The sequence below is a fragment of the Puntigrus tetrazona genome, chromosome 7 (genome assembly GCF_018831695.1).
Source record: "Puntigrus tetrazona isolate hp1 chromosome 7, ASM1883169v1, whole genome shotgun sequence".
NCBI classification, from domain to species: Eukaryota; Metazoa; Chordata; class Actinopteri; order Cypriniformes; family Cyprinidae; genus Puntigrus; species Puntigrus tetrazona.
In genome coordinates this window covers 36,894,183-36,918,898 of record NC_056705.1, presented here as the reverse complement: position 1 = coordinate 36,918,898, position 24,716 = coordinate 36,894,183, and the positions used below count along the sequence as shown (strand labels likewise).

The 24,716-nt window shown below is 36.3% G+C and overlaps 1 protein-coding gene across 2 annotated transcripts in view; it reads left to right on the top strand.

Annotated features, from left to right (window-relative positions):
• The window catches only part of galnt18b (UDP-N-acetyl-alpha-D-galactosamine:polypeptide N-acetylgalactosaminyltransferase 18b), an 81,550-nt gene extending 58,044 nt beyond the window's left edge, over positions 1–23,506 (top strand). For both annotated transcript variants that reach the window (XM_043245779.1, XM_043245780.1), the window contains exons 7-11: positions 366–551; positions 3,595–3,732; positions 5,007–5,102; positions 14,290–14,454; positions 22,850–23,506. In XM_043245779.1, coding sequence (XP_043101714.1) covers positions 366–551; positions 3,595–3,732; positions 5,007–5,102; positions 14,290–14,454; positions 22,850–22,996 — 732 coding nt within the window. In that variant the 3' untranslated portion in view covers positions 22,997–23,506. The remainder of the gene's footprint in view (positions 1–365; positions 552–3,594; positions 3,733–5,006; positions 5,103–14,289; positions 14,455–22,849) is intronic.
• The last annotated feature ends 1,210 nt before the right edge of the window (positions 23,507–24,716 follow it).

The window sequence follows — 24,716 nt, the reverse complement described above, 5'->3', positions numbered from 1 at the left end:
CATGGTCTCAGTTTCATTTTTGGGTGAACAAACTCTTCAAGAACTATTGTAAAATTGGTCTATTCATATTAAAAAGGGACAGATTAACACTTTATTGTGCACGTACATTTTAAAAGGTATTTGTAGTATACTTGGCATCAAATAAATGTTATATTTTAGTATATTTATTTTTATTCACTTTAGGGTTATGGAAGTGTTTCTGTAAGAGGATAAGAGGTCTAAAAGAGCTTTAGTCTTTAGCGTTATGCAAGATTCATACAAGCTTCTGTAGCTTCTGAGTAGATCTGTCTTGCCAAGAATTGTGCCTTTTTTATTCCTCAGCATGAAAATGTATTTTTATTTAGATTCTTTGTGTGCTTGTGTAGGTGTGGCAGTGTGGAGGAAGTGTGGAGGTGTTGCCCTGCGCCCGTATCGCCCATATTGAGCGTGCCCACAAGCCCTACACTGAGGATCTCACTGCCCACGTCCGCAGAAATGCACTGAGAGTGGCTGAAGTGTGGATGGATGAGTTTAAAAGCCACGTCTACATGGCCTGGAACATTCCACAAGAGGTGAGGTCTATTATGTCAGCTACTGTACTTACCACTAGAAAGTCCTGTTGACATTTACATTCACTTAAATGGCGGATGCTTTTATCCTAACATGTTTCATAAATGAGAAATGCTAAAACGCAATTCACCCAAAGGACACAAGAAAAGTTGCAATACAAGATTTAAGGGTTGTTACAGGAGGTTATAAATTCAATTAACCACTTACCTTAAAAAATAGTACTCTGGAAAAAATAATACTATAAACAATTTATTTTAGCTACATTTAAATAACTAAATGTGTACTAATAAAATACATTTATTGCAACCACTTGGCCTATTCAGTGTCTTTGCATGCAGGACATTTAATGCAGATCTGAACTATACTTAATACTTCCACTTTAGTGCAATCAAATTTGCTGCTTAAATTTGGCAGACTTCAAGTTTACCAGTTTAGTATATTAAAAGTATAATTGTAAGTTATTTTTATTGAGCGTATAAATTTGGAAATGTATTTGTAATATACTTGGCATCAAATAAATGTATTTTCACTATAGGGTTATGAAAGTGTTGCCTCTTCTAATGTTTCTGTGAGATTTAAGGGGCAGTCACAGCCCACTTTTCATCATTTACTGAAAAAAAATGTTTCTAAAAAAGCCTCAATAATATACAGCCGTTGCAGTGTTTGTAAGAATTTCAAAATCCATATGAGCATGTCTTTAGAAGGATATATCTACTTTATTTCCATAAGAGCTGGTGCAGCAATTTAGAAATGTACCGTTTAAGCAGAACGATAGCTGCTAAATTCTGCATTGACGAATAATTTAGATAGGGTTGTTCTGGTGACATTTGCGATATCCCACCATCAAGGAACAGCGAATGTGAATGTTCTGGAAAGGGCCTCATTGTGATGGCAGCACAGTCGCGGCTCATTCACAGACCCCAGCAGTCTCAGAGGAAGCGTAGATGTGTAAAAGTGAGTGTGTGTGGGAGGGCGCAGATTTTATATGGCAGCATCAGTGGCTTGAATCTGATGTGGGTAGATACTGGCAACCAGTGTAGCTAGACAAAGGAGGTGTGAAGGGAGCCCTTTTGGGTTCACTGAAGACCAGGTGTGCTGCTGCATTCCAGATCATTTTAGTTCTTTTGCTACATGCCGGATGGCCAGAAAACGCGTTCAGTTCCTTCTTGTCCATTATATATGCTTTTAAAATAATGCGTGATATTTGTAAAAATAAATTAGATCATTTTATTAGATAATACTATGCAAAGTGCGTCAAATTGAAGGTTAGTTAATTTTCTTACTTATACTGCCTGCACGAATATCATAAATGGATCTCTGATAAACTGCATACGGTCTCAGAATGGCTTATGGTCATCTTTGATTTTCTTTCATTGGAATTTATTACGTACAGTTCAAAAGGGGAAATGGATGTTTCATCAGACATATAACCTATTCATGAAGTATGAGGATTTTTTTCTTTATGTGAACCTTTTTAAAACAACTTTTTATTTATTTATTAATGGAAAATGTTTCTTTGTGTGTTCTTACATCTACTCAAATAGAGTGGTGATCAAATTTTGTGCACAGCACCTTTCTAAGAGTCTGATATAACCTTATAGAAGCACTTTCTTAAATTATATCACAAGCATATTCAATCTTTTTTTGTTAGTTGCAAAGTTAAAACAGAAAAAGGAGTGACCCATAAACACGTTGTTTCCGTTGTTGGAAATAAAAAATATTTCCACAGTCAGTATAACTTGAATAAATGGAAAAAAAATGGACTCTAGAAAAGTGATTAGAATGTGTGGTGAAATACAGTTGTTATTGTCTATTAAGCAGCCATTACCTCATTTATAGTTCTCCAGCCCTCAGCTCTGCTTCCAACCATATGTTACAGCGCTCCATTTATTTAGGGAGCTTTGGCCCTGCTCGTGCATTTATCAGCAAGACAGCAATTAAGATCTGGTGAAAGCGGAAGGCGTCGTGAGATTGCAGCAGATTCCCAGACTCAAGCTGAATGTTGAGAGGAGGGAAAGGGAGAAAGGGAAGTGACTGTTGACGCAGAAACAAAGACATGACTCTAGTGTGGTGAGCAACATGAACTGAGATGTTCTTTGCTATTTCGGTTCCAGCGGTATGGAGCACAATGCTGCATTTTCATGAATCACTGCTATAATGAAAATTTGGCCTGATTCTATATCTCCAGTCCGATAATCTCTTCCTCCGTCGCGAAAATAAATGGTTGTGTTATATTATGATTATAGTCATGACTAAAGGTCATTGGTACAACATGCAGTGAAAATGTCATAAAATCTGACGTCATTTAATCACCCTAATATCGTTCCAAACCTATACATTTATTTCTTCTGATCAACACAAACGAAGATCATTTAAAGAATAAAGAATTTTTTCCCCATATAATGAATGTCAATGGCAACCAAAACCAATATTTTATTTGCCAAATTTCCTTTAAATATCTTATTACATGCTGTATTTTAAGAAACTGTATTTTGTTAGTTAAATTTCAAAAGAGTGAAATTATATTGAGGACAAAAAAAACTTAAACATTGATTATAATTCAAAATTAGTGTGTCTGAAACATAATATTTCTCAGAGTTATGTTTCTAAATGAAGCACCGGTTGTTAGGGTCATAAATAGGGTCTCCTCACCATGATTTACATTACACTGTAATTGTGTGCCTGTGTGTTTCAATCAGGGTTTCACTCAATCAAACTGACTTATATGAGGGGGACGTGAAAATGTAGAAGTTAATGCAGCAGATAAAAAGGTTCATTCAGAAATTAAAACTTTTTATAATTTACTCACCTTACATTTGAACGAAAACTACATGAATTTGATTCTTCGAACACAAAATAATATATTTTGAATAACTAGTTGCAACTATTAACCAAACAGTTGTGTGTGGAAGTCAATAGCTATCAGCAACTACCGACAGTACAGGTTCAGAACAGCTCGAGTGTGACAGAATTGTAATTATTTATTGGCTAAACCGCCCCTTTAAACTCACTGGTACCTCTTCCTGTTTGTTTGTGTGTCCTCAGGACTCAGGGATAGACATCGGTGACATTGCAGAAAGGAAAGCGCTGAGGAAAAAACTGCAGTGCAAGACCTTCCGCTGGTACCTAGTGAACATATACCCCGAGATGAGAATGTACACGGACACCATCGCGTACGGAGTGGTGAGTATTCGTATTAAACCCAATGAGACGGAAGCAGTTTGCACATGAAAAGAGCAAATAAAGAGTTCAAACGACTGTATATCTTGTCAGATAGACTCATTTCCCAGCAGTGCAGTGTTATCTGGAATCAAATTGTGCTGTAATAAAACCCTGCGTGTCCAGTCAGAGCGGTGGCAGTTGCAAGACAGTTTCTGTCCACACGGCTAATGCTCCTGCGAGTGCTGAATAAGCTACGGCTTATTGTGAATGCCCAGATACTGTACAATTGAGGCAGGATTTGAGAGCAGTGCTCGCCACGTGTGACACCCACTCGTCCGTTCCGTCCAAGGCATCTGAAGAGGATTTTCCAATTTGCTTGACAAAACGATGCCTGCGCCATTCGCCGCTAGCCGTCGAAAGTGCGACTAGCCCGTACTGTTTTTATTAGCCACGCATGTCAAGTCCAAACAATTCATTCGCTTTTTATTTCCTACTAGACTAAATAATAATGCACTCGACTCAGTACTGATGCAGAAACAGGCTGTCTGCTTGAGGTGTTCATTCTGTGCTTGATTTCATCATGTGTGTTTTCATAGGCGCAATTTAAAAGGAAGAAACTGTGGAAAATAGGTCAGCCTTATTGAAATGAATTCTGGGAGTAAAGGGCTCAGAAATAGCTCTCGCCCTCATTACTTTACTCTGAGTGACTGCATTTGATGAGCCTGTCAATCACGTTGGCTGGAAAGTCAGCACGCGGTGATAAAAGGCACAGCAGTATTCAGCTGAATCCAACGGAAAATGCCAAAACAGAGATACGATCCATTGAAGTCCTCCGTTAGGAATTCTGTTGTCACTGATACGGCCATGTGTTTCAACATTATTTTCATTAGACGTAACAGTTGCAATACGCTTTGAAGCCTGTGGTGAAAAATAGTTTTTGAGGCTCTGCATGAAATGATTTTGCTAATAGGCCCTTTATACTCTGGAGGCAAAATCAGGTAAACAGATGCACAGCGAGTTCAAGTTATTCGCGGAAGGCGTGACAGTACGGCTCTTTTACTTCACCAAGGACTTTGGCTGGAATATCATTTAGATGATTCATGAGTGTGCATACACTTATGAAAATGAATTTTATAATTAGAACCTGTAATTAGGAGGAGAATTGAACCGCATTACGATGCAAGCGAAAAACAGCCTCGAGTTTTATCTGCTGTACGTGAAAGAGAGGCGTGACAGCGAAAAATTGCATGCACTTGATTGTCCACTTAATACTGATGATGCTATTTTTCTCTCAGCTTAGAAACTCTCTGAAGACTGACTTGTGTCTCGACCAAGGGCCAGACACTGACAACATTCCCATCCTTTACCTCTGTCACGGGATGACACCTCAGGTGAGTTGCCTGTTCACCTGCATCAGTGGAGTGACTGTGACATTGCTTCTCTTTTCTGCTGCTGTTTTATAAGGGCTAGCAGTTTAACGCATTTAGTGCGGCTAATTTTAAACAGAATTAGCACGATCAAAATATACAACTGACAAAATATTGATGCGTAAATGTTTTTGGGAGTCCCTAATAACAGGTTGACATGCATTCAAGGTCAAATAGGCTCTCATTGTCTTATAATACAAATGTATTTCTACCTTACTTGCTCAACGACTCCCAAAAGATTCTCTCAACGATTCATTTTTCCAAACCTCTCCCTTGCGTTAATCTTATCTGCAGTGATTGGTCAGATTGGTCTCATTTTCATTCCATCATGCCTGTAATGTCTGATAAAGCAGGGTTTGTGTTGCAAGCGCTGCTTTCTGTACAGCTGTTACCCGGGAAACGTTTTTATCGGCACCTAGCGGCAAAGAATGAATTAGCATTTTTCATTCAGACCAACACGAAAAGACCAACAAGTGGGCAGGAAATATGCTAATGTTTTATGTTGACATCAGTGTGAAACGGCTTGAGACTCGTTTCAATGATTCAGAGTCGACTCTATTCTTTTATACACGGTGCACGGTGCATGAAATGTCATTTTCAAAAAATAATAATAGGCGCACTTCAAATCAACATGAGAGAGAGTAAACGATGACAGTTTGACATAACGATGACATAAAATTTTTTAATTGCCATATGGTTAATTTTATGAAAAATGTAAAAATCTTGACAGCCCTATTTATAATTTTATTGACCTATTTTGTTCTTTATGGTTAAAGACTGGACTAAACAGTAGAGTAAAATGATAACGCAACTGACTCTTCATAAAAACAAGGGACAAATAATAAGTACAGATGTGCTGAGAAGGAATTTTATCAGCTAAATATCAGCAGTAATGAATGTACCGTAAATTGCCAAAATGTTCAAAACTAAGCACTGGTGCACAAAATATATCACAGATTTTGTTATTCTTTACTAGTGTTCCTACTTACTAAAGAAGGCAGTGTTCTTTTATGTTCAGTATAGAGCACAGGTTACCTTGACATGCTAACTTGTTTCAAAAGTACCCTGCATATACCCTTTTTGTAACTTCTTTTAGGAGCATGAGTAATGTCATTGACCAAATATTCTCCCTTGGTCTTCAAAATTACCTGAATTTTATGGTAACATTAATAAAAGATAAGTTTAATAATGTAATATTCAAAGAGAAAGGAGGCTAGGAGGTTTCAGATGTGAAAGGGAAGGACCTGTAGTGCTCTTGTATCCTCAGCGAGAGAGTCAGAGAGCAGCACTCGAGCTGATGGCGCCACTCAAGACGGTAAAGGGCAGGAAAATGGTGAACAATAAGTCACAGAAGGTGCCGCAATACCTGATCCAGCAGAGAAAGGGCTGATTGAGAAAGGTTATGGAAGCGTGATCATTCCCAGAACACAGCAAGCACAAACGAAAAAATTTGGAGTAGCAGTAGCATTAGCCTATAAAAAAAAAAATAAAAATCACAGGTGAGAAATGAGTTTTTCAGTGCTGATGAATTGTTAGGCTCACAAATCACTGGGGAATTCACAGAAGATGTTTTGTTTTGCCATTTCGTCTGGTTTGATCATTTTTATTAATTCTGTTTTTCCATTGAAACAGAGAGGAAAAGTAATCTAGCTAATCCGGATAAACAGTTGTGTGCCCAGAAAACACACACGTATGAATCGAATAAAAAAGCTGTTTTAGTGTCTATGTCTGAGCTGAAATGAAGAGAAATGAGATCTTGGTCACGCTTTGTATCAGGACTTAACTGCTTGGTATTTCAAAAAATAAGTACAATGTACTTATTGTAGTCGTACTGTATTGCTGTATAGTTAAGGCCATCTTATATAAAGCGGGACCTAGATCTAGGCTATTTTAGAAATATCTAAAATGAAATGATGAATAACTGATTTAGACTCCATTAAGTCTCTTGAGCTATACAGGAGCAACCTCAGCAATGAAAATGTTCTCCTTGGTGGTTATTACCGTGTGTTGTCTGCACTATGAGTATTAAAACATCATCCATAAAGTAGTTTGAAGTAGTCAAAGTGAGCGTTGCCTTTAAATGAGAAACACAAAGTACACGGTCAGACACAATAGAGCGGCAGAAAGAGTGGGCTGGATGATAGTCATAAGTGTTTTTGTGCAGGGGTGGCTGTTTGATTTTCCAGCACTCTCTGCCAATATCTTTGAGACTCTGGGGGTAGTTGGAGGCGGCCTAAACATCACAGCAAAATATGGAAATATAACAATGGTGTGTATTAATGTCTGAGTACCAGTGTTAAAGAATATTTTGCTAATGCTTGGCGTTGATGTTAACTGTGCATAAAAAGATACTGAAAACCACAAAAGGATTATTAAAGAGCTAAAATTATTTTGCACTGCTTTATATGTTGGCAGTTCACAACTATACACTTTCAAAACATTTAGGCCTAACTTTAAAATGTACTTGATAAAAATACATACATAAACCTGGTTATTGTGTATTTGAAACTAATTAAATGTATTAATTATATTAATTGTGTTGATTTGAAACACTGCAGAATTTGTGATATTTATAATATATATATATAATCTATAGAGAGAGATCTATAGAGGTCTGTAGTGAATTATAATGATGAATTTTTTGAATTAATAATTGTAAGATTATAATGTACAGATCAGCTGATAGACAAGTCTAAAATCACTCGACAAATAGAAAATATATCACAAAAATGATATATTTAGACTATAATAAATTAATACTGTTCATAATATTTCAGATTTAGTATTTGGGTTTATTGTTCACAATATAATTATTTTGTTTAGTCTACTTCTGTGTTATGTTTCCAGCTTGAATGTGTGACAAGCTGTATCTTCCGATTTCCCAGGTGCACATGAAGGCAGCATATGATTTGCAAATGACAAAGGCTTTAATTATCACCGTCAGAGCATGAATAACATCGCATACATGTTATCTAAATACATAACCCAGTCCATCAAAATGATGGATCATAATTATTTGTAGTGCAGTCTACAGTACCAAAACACAATAGATGTGTAAAGGTGTTTACGTCACACCGACAACACAATGGTTCAGTTTGAAGAGATAATTTATGCTTTTTGGTTTTACAATTTTTAATATCTAGTTAACCAGTGTTGACCAACGCAGTATGTGACTGTTTAATTACAGCATTGTCCATTATTTAATTTTAGAGTATAAAAGTGTCCATTTTATACTCAGGATATTGTTTTATTGATTGAGAAAATCAAAATATATGTATAAATTCGAAATATACGAGAGTAGAGGAAGAAGACCTGTCAGAATTGCTGACAGAACAGTGTATAGGATAAATAATAGCGTATCGCATGATGTGTGGAACATGCTATTTGTTCTAGGCTAATGATTTATAGACAATAATAGCCATATTTTTTCATTCTCGGTTTTCGTTCTGCTCCTGTCACATCCAGATTGGCTTAGTCTTACCTGTCAGAAGGCCCCCGTGGAGTTCATAATCAGGACTCAGCTCATAGCATTGCATTTGAGAGCGATTTCACAAAAATGTGCCCACATCAGCATATTTCAACTTAAGTATACAAATATAATGTCTTCAGATACTTTTGATGCTAATGAAAGAGATATGATGACTTATTTCCATTTCTAACATCTCATTGTTTTTAAGAAAACAGCATCTGATTCTTTCCAAAGGTGTTACTTTCCTTACACTTGAAGTATGTGCAGTGCAGGCGGACTTGTTTTTTCCTTCTCTACTGCAGGGATGTGTGTTTTTTGACAATGGAGCTTACACAAAAACAGGAAGTTCTTGGCAAACATCTCCAACCTGTGCACACATGAACACACTACTGAACATGTAAAATATGGTGAGACAGAGCTGTTCCCAAGGAGATTAGTTCAGACCCTTCGCTCCCTCCGCTCTGAGAATAGCACACTGTTCAGGAAAGATTTGTGAAACAGCAGTCTTAGGTGACAGCTACTGAAACCTGCTGTCATTTTTGACACAGGCATTTGCTTGACAATTAACTGAAATAATAATTTTGAATGCCGCTTCTGTGATTACTGGAATTTGAAATATGTGCAGCATTGCATTTAGCTCTACTTCCACTGACTCAAAAAGACATGCCAATGTTTGGTTTTTTTTACAGAGATTGAGCATTGTTGCCAGTCACAGACATCTGTTCAGTACAATGGGTATTTAACTTGCCTACACTCTTACAAAAATACAATTTTGTATTGGCATTGATGGTTCTGTGAAGAATATTTAAAGGGTTACTCCACCCCAAAACATTTTTTTTTCCCATTCATCACTTACCCCCATGTTGTTCCAATTGTTCCATTGTTTCGGAACCTGGCGCATTTTCCCCCTTTAGCTTGGTTCGCTTGGACATATGTGAACACTCTCAGAACCGCACCAAAAAATCAGATCCAACGGCTATATCACAATGTATTATGGGTAATTAGAGAAGTTACCCAAGGCCCGGAAACCCGGAAAATAAATAGTGGAATTTTGACTGATGATCAAATCTATGATATAAATTCAAGTCTCGTGACTTGAAAGTAAACCGCACCAAAAATAAAAAGCTACATTGCAATAATTTGAATCTCTATTTCGGGGTCTGCAGGTGTGAAAACACCCTAAGATATATTGGATGAATTACTGGGAGGCTTTTGAATGTCCCATTGACTGCCAAGTAAATTACACTGTCAAGGTCCAGAAAAGTATGAAAGACAACATCAAAAATAGGCCATCTTCCGTCAGTGGTTAAATCTGAATGTTATGAAGCAACAGGAATAAGTTTTGTATGCAAATACAATTAAAACAACAGCTTTAACAGTTCATCTCCTCTGTGTCTCCGTGTCACTCGAGGGTCATTTTGGAGACTATTTTGAGAATGTATAAAAAAAAGTTCTGAGCTTTTACACGTTTGGAACAACATGGTGCAAGCGATTAATGACAAAATTGTCATTTTGGGGTCGGGTATCCCTTTAACATTCATGAATTTCCATTGCACAAAAGGTTATTCACGTTGGACTTTTAAGGAGAAAACATAAAGAAAGTGAGCCTCTGAACTGTATGATAGTTTTTGTTTCACATTCTGAATAGAATACAAAAGATGTGTATAGACACATAGTGCATAGACACATTTATTTTGCAGTGACAGTCACCTTGGTCCAGACCAAGACATTGAGTAATGAGACCAAGATCCAGTCCAGGGCCAGGCTTATGTGATCATAAGAAATCTCAAGATCAAGACAAAATAATTGAATTACTGATTGTAAATGATCTCCATCAAAGGTAATAATTGCAATTACAAAGGAAAGAGTCATAAATGATTATCTTTAATGCAGCATCCAGGAACATGTCCAATTTTAAGAAAGTGACCTTTTTCACCTTCGTGAGCTGGTTTAATTTAAATCAGTGAATCATCACCATACCATTAACCTATTTTCTTTGTGTCCAATTATTATTACCTTTATATGAATAGAATAATGTGCAGTACCACCCTGGGACTAGTCTAAAAGCCTGAAGTCCTGTTCTCAACCCAAATAACGTCAAGAGAAAGAGTTTTGTGTTACAACACTTTGGTAATATTATCTTTTGAAACTAAAGTTTGCCAGAGGACTCTCTGAACTTTAAACAAGAGAAAATCCTTCAGGAGAAAAACGCACCTGCATAGCAATCCTCTGCTCAGCCCTCTCTACAATCCTAAGGAGCAACAAATGGAGCGCTCCACACTTTTCTACAACGTTTTCGCTTCAGAGCTTCCATTACAATGACACATTTGAAGAATTCATTCATGGGTGAATACTTTTTTATGCATGAGACAACAAGCAATGTTAAGTTTGTGACTTAAGCAGCGATTTGCCTTGGCCAGAATGGCTCTGGAGAGACTGGCCTGACATGTCTGCCAGATGTTCCTTAGTCCCTTGGCTGCTCCCCTTATGCTCACCTTCTCTCTACACACGTTCAGTCACACAGAAACATCCTCTACACACACTAACGGCTTCCAAGTCTCTTCATCCTAAATTTCATTGAAGGTTTGAGCTCCTGCAGGCCATCTGGAGTGACTGCCGGTGATTCTTCAGACAGATGTCACTGGTGTTTCTGGCCCACACATTGACACTTCTTACATCACAGGAAATTACATCAACAACACAATTAACAGTGCTTCTTTTTGAATCTTTGACAGGTGTGGCATGCCCTCCGTGGCACGATAGTCATTTCCTGTCTCATCAAATCCCACAACTATCCCATTAGTTCACATTTCATCTCAGAAACAGTTATACGTTACTGTCGTAGTGCCTTTTTTTGTACACAGCAAATTGATATGAAAGTGAGATAAAAACACATTTTTTTTTTGAAGCGACTATACCATTTTAGCATCTTTCCTTGATTTCATAGGTCTTTTGTTAAGTTTAGTGATTCGTTTTTCACGTATACTATACCAGGTGCGCTACCCAGCAAGTTTACTCCGACAGAAATAAGTATTGAACGTGTCACCATTTTTCTCAGAAAATATTGGAAACATTTCTGTATTAAACCGTGAAGCTCATATCCGAAATGCCGCTGATATCAGAAATGCCTATCCACCTTCTCCTCACGTCTGAAGTATCTCGTTGCGTTTTAATAATACAGTTCTTTTGAAAACGTAGGCTATATTAAAAGAAAAACCAAAAAATAAATTAAGTGACTGGAGCATTTTGTTGGAACATTTGTTGCACACTTGTTTCCTGCCACATGCCAAGCTAATAACATGGTTGTCAGCATTAAAAGGTATAATTGTTACTTTACAGTGCATATTTTGTTTGTGATGAAAATAACAGTATGTCGGTTATTTTACCTGCGAATCAATGCATTTTTTACAGATGTCTACTGATTCGATGTCCCTTAAATTCTTTCTGATTTAAGTGGTCCTTCTCTGTCACGCAAGCTACATATGTTTAACCTGCAAATTCTTGCTAAATATGCAGTTATATTATGTGCTATTGCCATTGTAATCATGATAGAGAGAGTGAAAACCATGACACTTTGACTTACACAAAAAATCCACTTCTCTCTCCAGTAAAAATCACACCGGTGATAAAAACTGACCGTGTTTTTGACATTTGTGCCCTGCCTGTCCACTATGCCATTACAAGTAATTCATACATACAAAGAAAACAAAGCAAAACAAATAAGTTTAGAAATTAAGTTATGCATAATAAAACAAAACGACACAGGGAAAAAGTACTGAACACATGAAGAAAGGGAGGCGCAAAAGACTAGCTAGCAGAAATATATTAGCAATTAGAAAGCAATCCTGGGCTCTGTCAGTGGAAATTAATATTAACTGGTTCAGTCCCAACACCTGGATGATGGAACATGGAAACGCTCAATTGGTTTCAGAGAAAGAAAATAAAGCTGCTAGAATGGACCAGCCAATCACCTGAGTTGAACCCAATAGAAAATAAGAACCAAAGATCAGAGTTCATAGAAGAGGATTATAGATACTTCAAGATTTGAAGACTGTTTGTGTGGAAGAATGGGCCAAAATAGCACTTGATTAATGCATGCAACTATTTAAGCTTGAGGCGTCAAAGTATTAAATACATTTCAGTAGTGCAATACTTTTTCCCTGTGCCATTTCATGTACCACACATCACTTCATTTCTGAACTTATTTGATTTGTTTTATTTGTATGTATGAATTACTCAATAGTTATCAACATCTGGTGAAAATTTCATCTCGACAACATCTTTGGACATACTTTTACTGTGAAAAATGGCTACGTGTTTAATACTTATTTCACCCACTGTATACAGCCGGTTAGATGTTACAAATCATGCATGTTAAAAGTGTTTTGAGTTCATAACATAGTGTGAACAATTGCGTATAAGTCTTTATATAGCGTTGCTGTTTTACTGCCTTTGGTGTTAATTTTGCCTGAAAACTACTGAAATGTGTATAGATTTCTTTTTGCAGTTTTCAGCTAAAATGAACACCAGAGGCAGTAAAACTGTTTTGCAAAAATGTAGGCAGAATCATGTATTTCCAAAAAATAAAAAATAGGCTGTTTAGTTCTAAGGGTCATACAGAGGGTGGAAAATGGTCATAAAAAATCATATTATGACTTTTTGGTTGCATAGATCTGGACTAATGTTATAAGTGGACCACATGGAATAAATACACTGATAAATATGTATGACCCCTTCAAAACAATGCTAATAAAGGTGCATGTGTGTTTGTGTGTGTGTGTGTGTGTGTGTGTGTGTGTGTGTGTGTGTGTGTTTGTGTGTGTGTGTGTGTGTGTGTGTTTTCTGCAGAAATATAGACACTTTGGGTAGAGGCTAAATGTGACCATCTGTTCTAAAGTGTTAATGCACTGAGGTTCAGCATGAGTCTGTATAATGCATTATGGTAGCTCTCACTTGTATATTATGAATAATACATTGCTTAGTCAACAAAGAGAATTATACTACTATGGCAAAAAAGGCATCTTGTCACTTGAAGAGGGGAATGGGTTTATTAGCATATCCCCAAACCTTATTCAATAATTAATGAATTTATTTAGAGCAGCCAGATGTGAAACATATCATAAAATTAACATATCAAATAAATGCTTTGCAAATTTTGTGTGAAGTGAATTATTAAAATGCTGTGCACTCTTAGAAAAGAAAAGAAATAAGAAAAAATCTGTAAAGTGTCCTATAGTAGAGAATATAAAGATGACTCATATAAGCAAAGTTGTAGGAAAAATTATCAAATTAATATTTTTGCATGTATTATATTTATTTATTTATCCCTTATGTGAGCCATTCATATGTGCTCTATTATTGTGTGTGCCGCCCTTTTTATCTTTACTTTCAGAGGGCACCAGAATGCTTCATAATATGATTGAAAGCACTAAAGTGTGCCCTCCATCTTGAATTGATTTGAAATCACACCTTTACCTCGTGTGTTTTCATGGTCTGCTGCATGGAGATGTCTCATAACATGAGATATAGACATTTATCGTATTGAACGGTTCAAATGCCTGTCCTTGTAATCTTCCTCAGTAGCTTATAAACGTAAAGTGACTATGTGCTGCCAGGCTTGCTCTCTTTCACGAGCTTACTCTGAAGCCTGGTTTTATTCACGAGTCTGCTCTGTCATTGCAGAATGTATACTACACCAGCACTCAGCAGTTATTCGTGGGCATCCTGAGCCCCACCATTGACGATGATGACAACAAGTGCCTGGTGGATGTGAACGGCCGGCCACGGCTCATTGAGTGCAGCTACGCTGTGGCTAAACGCATGAAGCTCCACTGGCGTTTCACTCAGGTAATGCACACCTGCTGCACAGTCTGCGCTTACACACGCAACAGGTTTTTCTTACTTCAAAGGTGTATTCACCCTCAGGTAAACCTAGATGTAGTTTCTTAATAATATTTGGTCACTTGCTCACCAATGGATGCTCTGCAGTGAATGGGTGCCGTCGGAATGAGAGTCCAAACAGCTGATAAAAACATCACAATAATTAATCCACATAACGTCAGTATATTAATTAACATGTTATGAATTAAAAGGCTTTTGTTATAAACAGTTTATCATTAAAGTGCTTTCAACCTCAAACTATTGTTTCCACCTAAAAGTATAAAGTATAATGTTGCTTTCTCCAGTTTACAAGCAAAAACTATATATATATATATATATATATATATATATATATATATATATATATATATATATATATAATATATATAAAACAGTTTTAAACGAATATGTCAGTGATTGCATTTTTTGATGTGAGAGGATCAAAGAGGTAGCATTTTTATAGATTATTGACTAGTTTTTCGTTCGTTGTCATGGGAACATCCCAGCTAAAGATAATGAGAAAAATACATCGCTCCCTTGACAAGTGCATTCCAAACGACTAAATAATGACACACACTCTGCTCACTCCAAAGTCCCCACTAACAAGGGGATATAGATGATCACTGTTTTTATCAGCCGTTTGGACTCTCATTCTGACGGCACCCATTCGTTGCTGAGAATCCATTGGCGAGCAAGTGATGCAACACTACACATATCTGTTTTAAGGAAGAAACAAACTCATCTACATGGCTGGCTTGAGGGTGAGTTTAATGTTTTTTGGGGGTTTTTTTTGGTAAATTATGCCTTTAATTTCTCACAATATCCTTCTTATAAATCCAAACAGTTAGCTGTACAGTATGTAGCTGTATCTATATCGGTTTCTGTTTTAACTAAGGCTTCACGGTTGCTGTTTTTGTACTTCTGCTCCACTGGGGTGTCATGTTTTGTCAGGGACAGTGTAGTGCCTTGAGCGTGGATTGAAGTTTAAGAGTGACTGCCGTGATGAAAGTCGATGTTGATAAAGTTCATGTTTTAGTCATCCAACTAAAAAAGAACGCTCTAACAAAACACAACACTTCAATAGAGCAGAGCTCCTTGAAGACAACAGATTCAAATATTAATCGCTGCAAACTAATTAATTAATATTGCTGAATCCAAATTAAAAATGAATGTTGATGCCCTTTGAGTCGGTGTAATAAAGGCAAAGGTTTCTCACTGAAAACAAACCTGTGTGGCTCTAAAGAGACGCTAAGGGGCATGTCTGCGTTTTGACATTCAGAGCACTTTGCCCTAGTACTGTGTTTGGTACCTTGGGAGTGAGAACTGTTTGTAATACAAGGGAAAAGACTGTAAATAAGACACAAAAGTAAAACAAAAGATTTATGTGAGAAAGTCTTCCTGGAGTGGTATTTCATCGTTAGTTCTCTTCCGGACCTCTAATTAGAGCCACAAAGGTCAGACGGAGTCATACATTCCTCAGCTCCTTTCAAATGTAAAGCTTAAGTGCATCATCAACTCTATTATTTCCCCAAATCCTGTGAGTTCACATGTTCACGTAAGGAAAATAAGCTATGAGAGGGTAATGGTAAACAGGCTTGATTTGCTCTTTGGTTGCTCTATAAGAAAATCCGCTGATTGAATACACCCTTAAAGTCATGTTTTCATAAACGACTGAAAAACAGAGATTTGATGTTGTTGAGGATGCCTTTAAAATACTTTAAATCACAGCGGAATCTGCGGTTTGTATTGAAACCTCTGCTCCAATTTAATATTTTGCACTTTGCGCAAAACGTTTGCGGTTAGTTTTCAATATTACATTCTTAAAGGAACACTCCACTTTTTTTGATAACTCCCCCAGAGTTAAGAACTTCATTTTTACTGTTTTCGAATCCATTCAGTCAATCTCCGGGTCTGGCGATAACACATAGCTTAGCATAGATCATTAAATCCAATTAGACCAGTAGCATTGTTTGAAAATAACAAGAGTTTAGATATTTAAAATCTGTCTTTTCTGTAGTTATATCATGTACTATAATGAAAGGTGTTTTCTTTGATGTGACTAGGAACTATAGTCTCTTTGTAACTTTACTGCCGTAGCATTGCCGCAACAGGCGTAGTGATATCACACAGGGCCTGTGGAAAATAGTCCCCAGCTTGCAAGACGTGCTTCCTGTGCAAGCAAGAGGGTCTTTTAGGCGCTGCGTGATATGCCTGCAATGGCTGCTCAAAGTGCTATCCTAAAAGTGCTATCACCAGACCCGGAGATCGGCTGAATGGATTCAAAAACTGTAAAACTCAGCTTTTTAACTCTGGGGGAGTTGAAGAATGAACCTATTTTCCAAAAAATAAAAGACTTTAAGGACTCAGGGGCAGTGCTCCAACTTAAATAAAAAAATAAATTAATAAAAAAAATTTAAATGTCTTTTTTGTGCCATTTTTAAATTTATAAACATAAAATTTTAATTAAGCAATAAATTGAATTAAAATAATGAGATAATGAGATCAAAAAGAATAAATCACCAGTCAAATGAAATCAGCAACAACAGTGCATCTTTTCATCTTTTCAATTTCACATTTGAAAACTCTCTTAAAAAGCTGTTCATCGCGATCTCACAAACTTCCCTTTCATTAAATGAAGCTCTCTACACAACACACTGAATCTATTAGTTACATTACTCTACACTTTGTTTGTTACCATGAATGACAAAAACTGCAGTCTGCTTTCACACTCTGTCCTGTGATAGAGAAGCATTTCTATTGACTGTAATCTGCAGGTTTTATGGCAAAAGACAGCATTGTGCAGCAAACCGCAGCACTACAATAATGTGCAGAACCAAGATCGCTTTCATAGTTTTTTGAACGGATAAAATATAGAAATCACTTTAATTTCCAAATAAGCCTAGCCAGTTGGAAATGAAATGCCGTCCAACCCCTCAAAAAACACAAAATTCAACCCTGAACTTAATAATACTAAAATGACGCTGGTAAGAAGGCAGCAAGGTGCATCCAAATCTACCAGCAAAAAGGTTGTGAAGAATAAATGTTTGCTCCATTATCTCGAAAGCTCATTTGAATTTGTTCAAGATCATTAGACATGATGTTATGGTGCCTTGGAAGCCTGTCTAATAGCTGTTTACTTAAGAGCTGCTTTTATACAGAGATGCTGTCTGTTTAGTCATTGACTGACATGGCAGCAAGGCAGATGCCCGAGGTTTCAGCCATCATCTTCCAGAGGAAGAAATACAGTCACGGCTGAAGAGGTCATAATATAGCACAGTCTCCTGTTGCTTAAACTTTTTATATTATATTATATTATATTATATTATTAAAAATAAAAGCAAAACAAAACCTTTAGAAATGGCGTATGATGAAAAAAGGTGTAATGTAATATGTTCGCAACATGCTGAATACAAATCTTTTCTATAAATCTACTATCTGTAATTACTCTAGCATAAAAATCCTTCTAAATAAATACACGGATACATGCATAATACTTCAACATATGCAGTTAACAAAAAACTCATCTAGAATTTTTTTTTTTTTTATGACTAGTTCCACAATCTTCTGAAATGTTCCAAAAAGACACTCGATTATTACAGAATATTCTAAAATGTTCTAGAACGTTCTCATCCATTCAAAAGCAAATACTAGTTTTCATTTGAAAAAAGTGTAACTTTGTACAAAAACATATGCATTAAACCAATTTATACTTCATAATTACTAAACTTTACCCAGCCTATTTACCAAAATATGGATGCTACCTTAAAAAAAAAATAGTACAAAAACAAGCATTAAAACCATAAAAAATACTTTATTTTAATTAATTTTCACAAAATTTTGTCATTTCTACTCTTGAAAAACTAAAATAAAAAAGCGCATTTGCTCATTTAAATAATTGTAATCATTACCTTTTTTTTTTTACAATGTTAGTTTGTTTTGCATATGAACTGTTAATGCTTTTAAAAAGAGTCATTGTGTTTTACAGTTTTAATATAACATAAAAAAAACAATTTTCTTTAATAATGATATGGGAGCGAGGGAACAGAAATAAAGCGCTTGATATATTACTTTTAATAATGCTAATTTGTATCTGAGCGTCTGTTTATTGGAGTTATTTTTGTTCTTTATTAGACAGATGAGGATGTTGCTCTCTGAAATGTGTGTCGGTTTACTCTCATTAATTCGTTGCTGTTTTATCGCTTGCCATTTGTAACTTCTTTGTCCAATTAAGAAACATCTCTGCTGCCTCCCTAACTGCCTTTTGTGTTTATGTATGTATCTCACATTGGCTATGGCTGAAGGCGATGCTCCAGTCTAATCTCAGTCTTACACTCACATGCGCACATAATCGCTAAAGTAGACTCGATCGATATTCAGGGCCCACGTTGGTTCTGAGACACGACGCGAGAGAACAAGGCCATTCTCATAACAACCAGCTGACCGAGTGAACTGATGAGCATGTGAGGGATCCTTCATGTCAGCATCAGCAAGCGATGCACAACAGTTCATGTGATGGGCTGATTTAGCGTTGCCCTTCATATTTACCCTGTGCCCACAGCTGGATGCACACCGTCACGTTAGATTCCCCATGCTTGAATGAATCACTTCGGAAACCTGTAACCTTTAACACGCTTCTTATGCATTATTAGTGGAGCATTTGCGCCCTAGACAGCTTTAGCACACGTACTAAGGCACTGACCACGTGCGCATGAAAAATAATTAATCGAACTTAGTCTTTTCAGTGCATGAACTGTGAACGAAAAAACAATGCAAATTTCAAATGTTATGTTCTATTCGTTTCAAAGAAAAACTCTGACTTTCTTTTCATGTCATCGAGGTGTTTTTTTTCTATTTGGATTTGTCAGGAAAATGTGTGAGCTTAATTTTTAAAAACAATGAAGTAACCTTTGGGTGTCGAAATAACCCTTAATGATGAAACAACCGTCAGTTCCTCAACAGGTTTGACGATCGGAGCTCAAAGTTTAGCATAATTCTTTGAAATCAGTGACTTTCAGAACTTTCAGCTGCTCAACAACTGTCAGCAGAATCAATAAACTGACAGCGAGCCACGTTCGAGGCTTCTTGCCAAGATTTATGAATTATTCTGAGTCTTGCAAATTTTTAATCAAAAGTATGGGGACTTTAAAGACTGTGATGTCAGAAGAGTTACACAAAAATTGCATGCCAGTTTTTTTTATTGTGTGTTTTTTTTGGGCCTGTTTTTATCTTTGCCCTACAGGTGTTCATTGCATCTTATAAAAATAATATCATAGGACAAAAGTAAGAAGACAGGAGAGATTTTTATCTTTAAAGGAAAAATGGTGAGAAAACCACTGTCAATAAAAAATGTATGTCAATAAAGATAAGCAATCTACATTAAACAAACTTATAAATGCAACGAGAAACAGGACTTTTGCATAGATAGAAACATAACTAGCTCAGCTCATGAAAAATAGGGCCCAAAAACAAAAGGGTTGCGTTTATAATCTGTGTGTCTATGTGTGAATCAATGGCAGATTTGATACAAACTTAAAGTGCATTAAACGTTACTACATGAAATTTATCTCCAGAGCTGCTCTGAGGGTCACTTTAAAAAGCTTTTTATCGTTGCATTTAAGAAAAACTACTTTCAGATACACACTAAATCCCAAAGGTCTTAACATCAACCCGCCAAAATAAAAGTTAATTTTAACCATAAGAAATTACGACAGAAATATTACTATTATATGCTAGAATTGTGATTCAATTAATTCAATTAGATACATTTCTATTAAATCATAAAATATGGAGTACAGAAAAAAAAGGAATTCAAATTGCTTGTCAAATTGCTAAACTATAACTATTAATTATAACTATAAACTATAAAACTATAATGTACTGTAACAAATGAAAAAAATTCCAACTGTAACTGAACGAGCATTAAAACACATAATTTAATATTAAAATCACATCATAAGGATTGATATTATGAATGAGAACCAAATGCAGATGTCAATAATGTTGATGAATGCAATGCATATAAACTAAACGATGCACATGTTGCAGATTATGCTGTTGTTATCAAAGGATGTTTTTATTTAAAAGATATTGTAATGTCAGAAGAACGTTTGAGCTGCTGATTTTCTAAATCTCTTTAGTTCCTTTCTTCTGATAAACCGCAGTGCAAACAAAGACATGCAATCATCTCGTAGCAAAATGAAACACTCAGTACCATATAAGGCATGAATTCAGCACAGCATTTACTACACAGGCACAGCAGAAAGACTGCTGCACAAAAAAAAGACTGTCTAGTAATGTTTTTGAAAAGAACTTTTTAAATTGTGTGCATTTACAGCATAACTTATGGTAGTAAGCACACTTCTTATTTAAACACATTTAATAAAATGCAAAAAAATGAATACAGCTAAAACTTCTATCAATCTATACGGACATATCAAAAAATGAAAACAAATAAATAAAATCGCTAACTGTAGTATATCAATGGTAACACTGGTTGAAGCGTCGCAGTGTTTAGACTCTTTTAGAAAGTCAACACTAGAAATACCCTGATCCACAGCTATATCTACAGCATGGAAACTGTTGACCTTCTAAACTGTTATGCTTGTAGCTGTATGTACTGCTGTTCCCGTAAACTTGGAGGCTGCTCGGTGCACATGATAGGCTTCAGATAAACCCTTCATAAAGAATCTGTTAGAGAATGTAAAGCCTCTATCTGAAGACCTCCTGACCACAGCTGTGCGGGACTCCTTGAGCACCTCTCAAAGAGCGAGAAGGAGTCTGCGATACCGAGACCAACTAAACCCGGGTCTTAAGGCCACGGGCGTTCTCTTCTGTGAAAAGCTGGCTAAAATGAATGCTGGCAGTGAAAAACTCGGCACCCTATCTCAGTCCTGCAGTCCCATTCTCCCCGGCTTGAGATCAGTGCAGATTCTTCCCTCTAGCTCTTAGCCTGCTCTCTCATGTCTAAGCCTGCAGCGCTGCTGTTCCCTCACAGATACACCAGCTGTGACTGTATCAAGCCCCTTTCTGAAGGGAAGATGAAAGATGAAGATGAATTTGATGTACCTGATGTCACTAAAGTTTTGGATGTTTTGACCCAAACTCTCTACCTCCTTACTTTATTTTCTTTATGGACCTCCAAAAAATCTTTTAATAAAATGATTTATATATATATATATATATATATATATATATATATATATATATATATATATATATATAATATAAAAAATATATATATTAGAAAATTATTGCAATTAATTATGCCATTTACAAAACATTTTAATTTATTCATTTATCGGATGCTTTTATCCAAAGCAGCTTACGAATGAGGACAATGGAAACAATTAAAATCAACAAAAGAGCAATGATATGAATAGAAAGGATTTGTAAATATTTCTTCAGATCTGTAAATAATTTTACCTTTTAAAGGAATAGTTTATCCAAAAATGAAAATTTGCTGAAGCCATTCAGGTTATAGTTTTCAGTCTTCAGCACAGATTTAGAGAAATGTACCAATTCATCAGTTTTTCATCGATGGATCCTCTACATGAATATAAGAGACCAAATAGCTTCTAATAAGTTTATCTTTAGGATGGTTTTAACAGTAGCTTCTGGCTGAAATGCGAGTCCTCGGGGGTTGTTTTGACAGCATTGTTAACTGCATGTAAAACTAAACACTTTTGTAACATGTACAAGTAAAAACCTCAGCATTTTTAGTACACTGATGTTGTGTAAACGTACCTTGAAACCAGTCCAAACGAGTTCTGAACAAATATGTTGGTGGACAACAGGGATTATATATTTTGGCCAGAAGCAAAGGTTTGAAGTTTAAAAGTTTGAAATGCCACAATGAGATATTTGTTTCTTATAAACCTACAGCTTTTGCATCACAAGATAATAAATTATGTATTGGAGTTGTTTGAATTACTTGTGAATCATTGTGATGTTTTTATCAGCTGTTTGGACTCTCATTCTGACGGCATCTATATACTAAAGAGGATCCATTGGCGAGCAAGTGACGTAATGCTAGATCTCCTCTACATCTTTAATGTACTGAGTAAATTTTCACCTAATTTTCATTTTTGAGTGAAATATCCCTTTAAGTGCTATATTTCCGTTTCTACCCGAAACACAAAACTTATGTGCATGGTATGTATGAATAACTACATTTCCTTTTGGAGATCAGGTTGCGATGCCAGATGAGATTATTCTGAAGATGTGCGAAAGGTTACTCACACTGAAAGGGATTTTTGTGGGAAGATGGATGAAGCCCTGACAGCTCCATCCATACAGAAACATGCCTGGGCACAGTCGGGGATTCTGTAATGAAATATATCTATTTTCTTTCTCCTTTCTTCAGGGAGGCTCCATCCAGAATACAAAGTCGAAGCGATGCCTTGAACTTGTGGAGAACAATGACAATGAGTTTGGATATCAGCTGACTCTCCAAAAATGCACTGGCCAGAACTGGACCATCACCAATATGTTGCCTGGTAGCACCTTATGATGGTACCATCAAGACTGAAGAGTATGTGGATCTGGGAGGACTGCATTGGCATATGACGACAAGCTTAAGCACCTGGATGTCTCTATTTGACTTTGACATCATATGATAAATGTTAAACATTTTTCCTAGCTACTGTACTTGTGCATACTGATAAGCCACATTTGGCAGATATTGCATTGTGTATTATGAGGTTCTACACTGTACTGAGATTTATTTTGTGCAAGGTATACTTGGTTTTGTCTTGACTTGAAGGTTGTACCGGCTCCAATGCACACATTGAAGCCATAATTGCTACTATGTAGCAAAGCTTTGGCAACGTTCTTGCTGTATTTCTTTCTAGTGTCTCAGGTTTGTAGGTTGAGATTATTTTGAAATAACTCTGTACATTTTTGGGACATGCCAATATGTTGGAACTTATCTAGATACAATCAACTATTTTATATCTACATGTATAGTAAATATTCTCAGTATTTATAATTAATGGCAGTAAAAAAACAAATGCGACGACAATTTGTGAGTTCTGCTGATCTACATTTTTCTACACAAGACCTTGTACCATCATTCCTGTAAACAGAAAGAGCTGTAGTTGTTATGACAGATTCAGTAATTCCTTGCAGTGTCAGTGGTTTGGTGGAACAGATGTGCTCTCTCTAGAGTACATCTCAGTGATTGTTCCTTCAGATGCATGGCACGTGTTTGTTGCGTTCACCAAAAAATTCCTTTAAGATGACAATGAGTTTTATAGCAGTGGTTGTAAACTGGTGGATCACAAAATAGGTTACAGGTCGGTTCGAGCAACAGAGTAAACACTGTTGAGTACAATAATTCGCAAAACGAATATGAGCTGTCCGCCCAATCAAATTCGCTCACACTTTAATTTGCGAACTAATTCTTACTCTTTACTCTGTCAATGACTCAGAAAAAGCCTCCTAATTTGTTGCTTATTTATAGTAAGGTGGTTGGTAAGTTTAGGTATGAAGTAACAATAAAGGCTTATTCCACCCCAAAATAAAAATTTTGTCTTTAATCATTTACCCCCATGTTGTCTAGTTTGTTTTCAGAAAACAATGTAAGATATTTTGGATGAAAACTGGGAAGCTTTTGACTTTCCCATTGACTGCCGAGTAATGAACTCCGTCAAGGTCCAGAAAATTATGAAAGGCATTGTCAGAATAGTCCATATGCCATCAGTGCTTCAATCTGTACTTTATAAAGGGAAGAAAATACTTTCATGAGCAAAGAATAAAAATAACAACAATTTGTCTTCTTTGTGTCTCTCAATGTCACCATTTTGGAGAATATCTACCGTATGCAAATAACGTATGCAACACCAGCCGTACCACACGGATATGTTTTCTACGTATATTTACGCTTTGATTTGAATGAAAACAATGCATCACTGACACTGAAGAGCGTACGCTGTTTGTGTCCAGTGGATGCTCTCCAAAGTGGCGCGACGGTGACACCGAGGAGACAAATTGCTCTATGAATGTCGTTATTTTTATTTTCTTTGCTTACAAAAGTATCCTTGTTGTTTCCTAATGTTATGGTTGAACCACTGATGGCAGATAAACCATTCCCGAAGATGTCTTTCATACTTCTCTGAGCCTTGACAGTGTTAATTACTTGGCAGTCAATGGGAACTTCAAAAGCCTCTTGGTTTTCATCTTAAATTGTGTTCCGAAGACAAATGAAGCTTACGGATGTTTGAGTAATGATT